General features: G+C 46.5%; 1 protein-coding gene across 1 annotated transcript in view; it reads right to left on the bottom strand.

Moving 5' to 3' along the window:
- Positions 1 to 231: 231 nt before the first annotated feature.
- LOC308370541 (2-phosphoxylose phosphatase 1-like) overlaps positions 232 to 10,598 on the bottom strand; it is a gene marked incomplete at both ends in the record, with an annotated part of 17,923 nt that continues 7,556 nt past the window's right edge. Inside the window, 2 exons of the mRNA XM_080845203.1 lie at positions 232 to 1,337; positions 1,755 to 1,894. Coding sequence (XP_080701329.1) covers positions 232 to 1,337; positions 1,755 to 1,894 — 1,246 coding nt within the window. The remainder of the gene's footprint in view (positions 1,338 to 1,754; positions 1,895 to 10,598) is intronic.

Raw genomic sequence — 10,598 nt, 5'->3', positions numbered from 1 at the left:
CAGGTTTTCTGGGATGACGGTTTTGGCAGGTTTTCTGTTGTTTGAGTTCCTGGCAGGTTCCTTCTCTCTCTCTGTCTGTGTGTGTGTCTGTGTGTGTGTGTCTGTGTGTGTGTGTGTTTGTAGCAAGTTCTCTTTCTGAGGTGTATGTGTATGTGGCAAGCTGCCTCATTTATAATTGTGTGTGTGCGTGCGTGTGTGTGTGTGTGTGTGTGTGTGTGTGTGTGTGTGTCTCTAAGGTACACTGGCGTGGCATGCCTCCTGGTAGCTGGTGGCGTTGAGGGGGGTGAAGATCTCTCCTCGGACGAAGCGCAGGAACTTGCTGAGGGGGCAGAGGGGTGTGTGTGTGTGTCGCGGGTGCGTGCGGCAGAAGGAGGTGTGGAACGTCAGGTCCTCGCCGTTGTAGAGCACACGCACAAACAGGTCGTCCGTTCGCTTCCCCTTCAACTCCCTCCCTCTCTCCGTCTCTCTATCCCTCCCTCTCTCCGTCTCTCTATCCCTCCCTCTCTCCATCTCTCTATCCCTCGCTCCGCCCGTGGGCCTCCGCCACAGCTCCATCACCAGCCTCGCCGCGAACCCCGGGAACCCGGCCACGCCCTCCAGGCCCAGGGCGCTGAGCACAGGCGTCATGGTGATGTCGTGCGCGGAGGCCAGGGTGAGCAGGGGCTCTGTGGGGGACAGGTTGCCCCGGGCGACGCGCTCCATGCGGGCGGCGGTGCGCTCCAGGTACGGCTGAGCGGCGAGCACCGCGTAGCGATGGTAAAGCCCCGCCCCCTGCCGCTCCCGCTCGTCCTCCTCCTGCTGCCGCCGGATCTCCGCCAGGTGCGCCGGAGTCAGGCAGGCGGTCGCCGCGGAGACCGATGACACGTTGTTGTCTTTGTTGTTGTTGTTGTTGTTGCCGTCGGCGGCGACGCGGCAGGGGAAGGGCAAGCCGTGGCACAGGTGGCACAGCAGCGCGTCCACGGGGTTGGCCGCCCGGATGGCCCGCGGCGACACGCCCAGCGCGGTAGCCATGGCGACGTAGGCGCGGTCCAGGCGGGTGTCGGCCACGCGCAGGCGGTACTGGCGGCGCTGCTCGGCCTCCAGGTGGCGCTGGCGCGCGGGGCAGTCGCAGGAGCGGCCGCAGAAGAGCGTGCTCCAGTGCTGGCGGACCCGCAGGGCGTGGCGCTCGTACCCGGGCAGCAGGCCGTACAGCAGCGCAAGACCGCTCTGCAGCGTGCGGCTCTTGCCCGTGCTCTCCAGCAGCACCTGGGACGCCCCCAGAGACGCCGGCAGGAGGGGGGGACCACGCAGGTACGCGCCACGCAACAACTGGCCGTTACGCAGGTGCTGGACTACACCTGTTAGAGAGGGGGGGGGGGGGGAGGGAGAGAGGGAGAGAGAGACAATGAGATGTGGGAAAGGGTAGTATAGTCACAATATAGTCAGAGAAAATAAAGTGGGGTAAAGAAAAGATCCAGAGAGCGGGATGGTGTGTGGGGGAGGGGGCAAGAGAGAGGACATAAGTCATGATTACGTAAACAAGATTTACACAAACACAGAGTACCAGAAAGTTGTGTTGTTTACTGTTCATAATATCATATAATATAATATGTGCATGTGATAGTGTATAAGCTACTATGGATGACCTTAATTTCCCTCGGGATTAGTAAAGTATCCAACTATCTATCTATCTATATCAGGAGCTTGTGTTTGATTGGCTATTTGTCAGATGGCAGGTGAACCCGCCCATGCTGGGCCATGATTGGTGTATTTACCTGTCTGTGTGAGCTCTCCCATCTCACAGGCGCTATGATTGGGCAGGCGGGGCAGTGAGGTGAGGGAGGAGTCCCAGTTTTCCTGTCCGTCTTTACCCATGTGAGCGATGAAGGAGGACAGGAGCGGGTGAGAGGGCTTTCTGATGGAGGGAGAGAGGGAGGGAGGGAGGGAGAGAAAGATAAACAAAAAACATCTACACTTGAAACACACACACACACACACACACACACTAACTTCACTTCAAGAACCTTAAAACTGTCAGGTCCAGACATGGTTCCATAGCCCTCTTAGAACACTGCCCATAGAATGCTTCACATATAACGCTGCATATAGAACACTGACTGACTGCATATAGAATACTGACTGCATATAGAACACTGACTGCATATAGAACACTGACTGCACATAGAACACTGACTGCACATAGAACACTGACTGCATATAGAACACTGACTGCATATAGAACACTGACTGACTGCATATAGAACACTGACTGCATATAGAACACTGACTGACTGCATATAGAACACTGACTGCACATAGAACACTGACTGCATATAGATCACTGACTGACTGCATATAGAATACTGACTGCATATAGAACACTGACTGCATATAGAACACTGACTGCATATAGAACACTGACTGCATATAGAACACTGACTGCATATAGAACACTGACTGCATATAGAACACTGACTGCACCTAGAACACTGACTGCTCATAGAACACTGACTGCATATAGAACACTGACTGCATATAGAACACTGACTGCATATAGAACACTGACTGCACCTAGAACACTGACTGCTCATAGAACACTGACTGCATATAGAACACTGACTGCATATAGAATACTGACTGCATATAGAACACTGACTGCATATAGAACACTGACTGCATATAGAACACTGACTGCATATAGATCACTGACTGACTGCATATAGAACACTGACTGCTCATAGAACACTGACTGCACATAGAACACTGACTGACTGCATATAGAATACTGACTGCATATAGAACACTGACTGCATATAGAACACTGACTGCATATAGAACACTGACTGCATATAGATCACTGACTGCATATAGAACACTGACTGCACATAGAACACTGACTGCATATAGAACACTGACTGCATATAGAACACTGACTGCATATAGATCACTGACTGACTGCATATAGAATACTGACTGCATATAGAACACTGACTGCATATAGAACACTGACTGTATATAGAACACTGACTGCACATAGAACACTGACTGCACATAGAACACTGACTGCATATAGAACACTGACTGCATATAGAACACTGACTGACTGCATATAGAACACTGACTGCACATAGAACACTGACTGCATATAGATCACTGACTGACTGCATATAGAATACTGACTGCATATAGAACACTGACTGCATATAGAACACTGACTGCATATAGAACACTGACTGCATATAGAACACTGACTGCATATAGAACACTGACTGCACCTAGAACACTGACTGCTCATAGAACACTGACTGCATATAGAACACTGACTGCATATAGAACACTGACTGCATATAGATCACTGACTGACTGCATATAGAACACTGACTGCTCATAGAACACTGACTGCACATAGAACACTGACTGACTGCATATAGAACACTGACTGCACATAGAACACTGACTGCACATAGAACACTGACTGACTGCATATAGAACACTGACTGTATATAGAACACTGACTGCATATAGAACACTGACTGTATAGAACACTGACTGTATATAGAACACTGACTACATATAGAACACTGACTGCTCATAGAACACTGACTGTATATAGAACACTGACTGACTGCATATAGAACACTGACTGCATATAGAACACTGACTGACTGCATATAGAACACTGACTGCACCTAGAACACTGACTGCTCATAGAACACTGACTGCATATAGAACACTGACTGTATATAGAACACTGACTGCATATAGATCACTGACTGCACATGGAACACTGACTGCATATAGAACACTGACTGCACATAGAACACTGACTGCATATAGAACACTGACTGCATATAGAACACTGACTGCATATAGAACACTGACTGACTGCATATAGAACACTGACTGCACATAGAACACTGACTGCATATAGAACACTGACTGCATATAGAACACTGACTGCATATAGAACACTGACTGCATATAGAACACTGACTGTATATAGAACACTGACTGACTGCATATAGAACACTGACTGCATATAGAACACTGACTGCATATAGAACACTGACTGCACATAGAACACTGACTGCATATAGATCACTGACTGACTGCATATAGAATACTGACTGCATATAGAACACTGACTGCATATAGAACACTGACTGCATATAGAACACTGACTGCACATAGAACACTGACTGACTGCATATAGAACACTGACTGTATATAGAACACTGACTGCATATAGAACACTGACTGTATAGAACACTGACTGCATATAGAACACTGACTGACTGCATATAGAACACTGACTACATATAGAACACTGACTGCTCATAGAACACTGACTGCATATAGAACACTGACTGCATATAGAACACTGACTGCACATAGAACACTGACTGACTGCATATAGAACACTGACTGCATATAGAACACTGACTGCACATAGAACACTGACTGCATATAGAACACTGACTGCATATAGAACACTGACTGCATATAGAACACTGACTGACTGCATATAGAACACTGACTGCATATAGAACACTGACTGCATATAGATCACTGACTGCATATAGAACACTGACTGCACATAGAACACTGACTGCATATAGAACACTGACTGCATATAGAACACTGACTGCATATAGAACACTGACTGACTGCATATAGAACACTGACTGCATATAGAACACTGACTGCTCATAGAACACTGACTGCATATAGATCACTGACTGACTGCATATAGAATACTGACTGCATATAGAACACTGACTGCATATAGATCACTGACTGACTGCATATAGAATACTGACTGCATATAGAACACTGACTGCATATAGAACACTGACTGCATATAGAACACTGACTGCACATAGAACACTGGCTGACTGCATATAGAACACTGACTGTATATAGAACACTGACTGTATATAGAACACTGACTGCACATAGAACACTGACTGCATATAGAACACTGACTGCATATAGAACACTGACTGCATATAGAACACTGACTGCACATAGAACACTGACTGCACATAGAACACTGACTGTATATAGAACACTGACTGCATATAGAACACTGACTGCATATAGAACACTGACTGCATATAGAACACTGACTGACTGCATATAGAACACTGACTGCACATAGAACACTGACTGCATATAGAACACTGACTGCATATAGAACACTGACTGTATATAGAACACTGACTGACTGCATATAGAATACTGACTGCATATAGAACACTGACTGCATATAGAACACTGACTGCATATAGAACACTGACTGTATATAGAACACTGACTGCATATAGAACACTGACTGCATATAGAACACTGACTGCATATAGAACACTGACTGCATATAGAACACTGACTGACTGCATATAGAACACTGACTGCACATAGAACACTGACTGCATATAGATCACTGACTGACTGCATATAGAATACTGACTGCATATAGAACACTGACTGCATATAGAACACTGACTGCATATAGAACACTGACTGCACATAGAACACTGACTGCATATAGAACACTGACTGCATATAGAACACTGACTGTATATAGAACACTGACTGCATATAGAACACTGACTGTATAGAACACTGACTGTATATAGAACACTGACTACATATAGAACACTGACTGCTCATAGAACACTGACTGCATATAGAACACTGACTGCATATAGAACACTGACTGCATATAGAACACTGACTGACTGCATATAGAACACTGACTGCATATAGAACACTGACTGTATATAGAACACTGACTGCATATAGAACACTGACTGCACATAGAACACTGACTGCATATAGAACACTGACTGCATATAGAACACTGACTGCACATAGAACACTGACTGCATATAGAACACTGACTGCACATAGAACACTGACTGCATATAGAACACTGACTGCACATAGAACACTGACTGCATATAGATCACTGACTGCATATAGAACACTGACTGCATATAGAACACTGACTGTATATAGAACACTGACTGCATATAGAACACTGACTGTATAGAACACTGACTGTATATAGAACACTGACTGCATATAGAACACTGACTGTATAGAACACTGACTGCATATAGAACACTGACTGCATATAGAACACTGACTGCATATAGAACACTGACTGACTGCATATAGAACACTGACTGACTGCTCATAGAACACTGACTGACTGCATATAGAACACTGACTGCATATAGATCACTGACTGACTGCATATAGAATACTGACTGCATATAGAATACTGACTGCATATAGAACACTGACTGCATATAGAACACTGACTGCACATGGAACACTGACTGCATATAGAACACTGACTGACTGCATATAGAACACTGACTGCATATAGAACACTGACTGACTGCATATAGAATACTGACTGCATATAGAATACTGACTGCATATAGAACACTGACTGCTTATAGAACACTGACTGCACATGGAACACTGACTGCTCATAGAACACTGACTGACTGCATATAGAACACTGACTGCATATAGATCACTGACTGACTGCATATAGAACACTGACTGCATATAGAATACTGACTGCATATAGAACACTGACTGCACATGGAACACTGACTGCATATAGAACACTGACTGCTCATAGAACACTGACTGACTGCATATAGAACACTGACTGCATATAGATCACTGACTGACTGCATATAGAACACTGACTGCATATAGAATACTGACTGCATATAGAACACTGACTACACATGGAACACTGACTGCATATAGAACACTGACTGCATATAGAACACTGACTGCATATAGAACACTGACTGCATATAGAACACTGACTGCACATAGAACACTGACTGCACATAGAACACTGACTGCATATAGATCACTGACTGACTGCATATAGAACACTGACTGCACATAGAACACTGACTGCATATAGAACACTGACTGCACATGTGAAGACTCGCATTTGGAGGGCTCTCTGACCCCCTAGCACTCTTGGCCTGTTGCTTTGGGATAACACTACATATGACAGACCCCATGTGAACGCACGCACGCACACGCACATGCACATGCACACGCACACGCACACGCACACGCACACGCACACGCACACGCACACGCACACACACACAGTCTGAGTGGGTGGGCAGGGAGAGGGAGTGATCGACCCTGTGATGGCGATACTCCAGTTGAATGTAAGACAACCTGACTACAGCACAGTGAACAAAATAGTTACAGGAGGAAGTAATACCTGAAACTAACACAAGGGGGCAGCAACAGTACACTAATCTTCCATGAATGGAAAGAGATTTGAGTGAGTGTTTGGGTGTGGGTGCATCATATCTACTGTTGTGTGTCTGCATGTCAGCATACCTGTGTGCAGTTGTGTTTGGGTGTGTGTGCAGTTGTGTTTGGGTGTGTGTGCAGTTGTGTTTGGGTGTGTGTGCAGTTGTGTTTGGGCGTGGGTGCATCACAACTACAGTTATCTGTGTGCAGTTGTATTTGTGTGCAAGTATCTATGAAAGAAGGAGAGGGAAAGACAGACAGACAGACAGACAGACAGACAGAAGGAGAAGGGGACAGACAGACAGACAGACAGACAGAAGGAGAAGGGGACAGACAGACAGACAGACAGACAGACAGACAGACAGACAGACAGACAGACAGACAGACAGACAGACAGACAGGGATGGTAAGAGGACAGACAGGGACAGAGATGGGGGAGGGGTGTAATAGGTTCAACATGACAAGGATTACATTTTAATACTGAAAATCTGCCACGGCAACCATGTGACTATTATGGGCTTTCAACGGCCTCCAATAACACTCCTGACAAAGCCAGAGACAGCAGAGGAGGAGAAAATATGAAGATGAAGAGAAGAGAAGAGAAGATGGAGAGAGAGAGAAAGAGAGAGAGAGAGAGAGAGACAGTCTGATCAGACAAAGAGGAAAAAAGGGGAAAGGGGGAAAAGAAAGATGGGCAGATGAAATGAAGTAGATTAAGAGAGGAGAAATGAGCGAGGGAGAAAGAGAGGAGAACGAAGAGGGTGGAGAGAGAGAGGAGAACGGAGAGAGAGAAGCTGTCTGATCGGTCATCACTCCTGAGAGACAAACATTGTTGGCATGTTACCATGGCGATGAGAGTCCAAGGATTACCAACACCACACACACACACTCCAGTTATCAGATCAACAGCCATCTTCTTAATCCTCCCAACACATATGCAAGCACTGAAATGTGCACACACGCACACACACACACACACACACACACACACACACACACACACACACACACACACACACACACACACACACACACACACACACACACACACACACACACACACACACACAAGCACACACACACTGGATGCAAACAACAACTACGTAATGGGTTCTACACACATGTCCATCTTTACCGCGGCGTAAGTCGCTTTGACTGAACTAGCACATGTAACACAGCTAAACAGATCTGAGCTGTAAAATCCTGTTCATGTGGCTCAACTAGTAGTAACTGGAGAGTAGAGGGGGGGTGGGTCATGTGTGTGTGTGTGTGTGAGAGAGAGAGATGGGGTTCATGTGTGTGTGTGTGTGTGTGTGTGTGTGTGTGTGTGTGTGTGTGTGTGTGTGTGTGTGTATGTGTGTGTGAGGGAGGGGTGGGTCATGTGTGTGTGTGTGTGTGTGAGAGAGAGATGGGGTTCATGTGTGTGTGTGTGTGTGTGTCTGTGTATGTGTGTGTGTGTGTGTGTGTGTGTGTGTGTGTGTGTGTGTGTGTGTGTGTGTGTGTGTGTGTGTGTGTGTATGTGCGTTTGTAATGTAAAGCACTGGGAAGCCATCAGGACAAGAAGCTGATGCAGTATATCAGAACAGAACCGGTGTGTGAGAGAGAGAGAGCGGTTTAATGTGTGTGTGTGTGTGTGTGTGTGTGTGAGAGAGAGAGAGAGTGGGGTTAATGTGTGTGTGTGTGTGTGTGTGTGTATATGGGTGTGAGAGAGAGAGAGCGGTTTAATGTGTGTGTGTGTGTGTGTGGGTTTGTGTGTGTGAGAGAGAGAGAGCAGTTTAATGTGTGTGTGTGTGTATATGGGTGTGAGAGAGAGAGAGAGAGAGTGGGGTTAATGTGTGTTTGTGTATGTGTGTGTGTGTGTGAGAGAGAGTGGGGTTAATGTGTGTGTGTGTGTGTGTGTGTGAGAGAGAGAGAGAGAGAGAGAAAGTGGGGTCAATGTGTGTGTGTGTGTATGAGTGTGTGTGTGAGAGAAAGAGAGAGTGGGGTTAATGTGTGTGTGTGTGTGTGTGTGTGAGAGAGAGCGAGAGAAAGAGAGAGAGGGGTTAATGTGTGTGTGTGTATGACTGTGTGAGAGAGAGAGAGTGGGGTTAATGTGAGTGTGTGTGTGTGTGTGTGTCAGTAATGTAAAGCACTGGGCAGGTCTAGAGGCTGCAGGCCGTCCACAGGGGCAGTCAGATCCCTATTAGACTGATTAGAGAGATGCTCAGATTATATAAAGCCCCTCCATTACACGGATTACACTTGGGGAGGACGAGGAGGACACACACAACCAACATTATGAAAAAGAGAAGGAGAGGATGAGAGAGAGGGGGGGGTTAATGTGTGTGTGTGTGTATGTGTGTGAGAGAGAGAGAGAGAGAGAGGGAGAGAGGGAGAGAGGGAGGGAGAGAGAACAGAAACACTAGAAAACAAAGGGATGAAGCGGTCCTATTGCAGTCCCCCACCTGACTGATCATAATCGGGGTGCTGTGGGCAGGTTAAGAATGTAACAGAGACTGAGGCGGGCATCATTCGAAAAATATCACAATTCTACAATGTATTGATGTATTTTTTTCACCTCTAGAGAGCGTGTTCAGGAAATGTAAGCACCCCTCCCTTCCTGTGGAGGACTCTCTCCTTCAGTCAAGACAAGCCAGTCAAAACACAAACAAACACACACACACACACACATAAAACACACACACACATAAAACACACACACACACACACACACACACACACACACACACACACACACACACACACACACACACACACACACACACACACACACACACACACACACACACACACACACACACACACACACACACACACACACACACACACACACACACACACACACTCCTCCTGTGGACGCCTCTCCTTCAGTCAAGACAGTCCAGTCAAAACAAGATAGGCTAGTCTCCAAACCACAAAAGCTCCACACCCCAGCAATCACACACACACACCAGCAAACACACACACCACACACCACACCGAACACACACACCAACAAACACACACACACCACACACACACACACACACACACACACACACACACACACACACACACACACCCCTCCTCCTCCTGTGGACGCCTCTCTCCTTCAGTCAAGACAGTCCAGTCAAAACAAGATAGGCTAGTTTCCAAACCACAAAAGCTCCACACCCCAGCAATCACACACACACACCAGCTAACACACATACACACCAACAAACACACACACACCAACAAACACACCACACGCACACGCACACGCACACGCACACGCACACGCACATGCACACACACACAGGCACACACACACAGATAGGCACGTCACA

The sequence above is a fragment of the Sprattus sprattus genome (assembly GCF_963457725.1).
Source record: "Sprattus sprattus genome assembly, chromosome: 9".
NCBI lineage: Eukaryota > Metazoa > Chordata > Actinopteri > Clupeiformes > Clupeidae > Sprattus > Sprattus sprattus.
The sequence above is the reverse complement of the archived record's forward strand: the minus strand, read 5'-3'. Positions and strand labels throughout refer to the sequence as shown.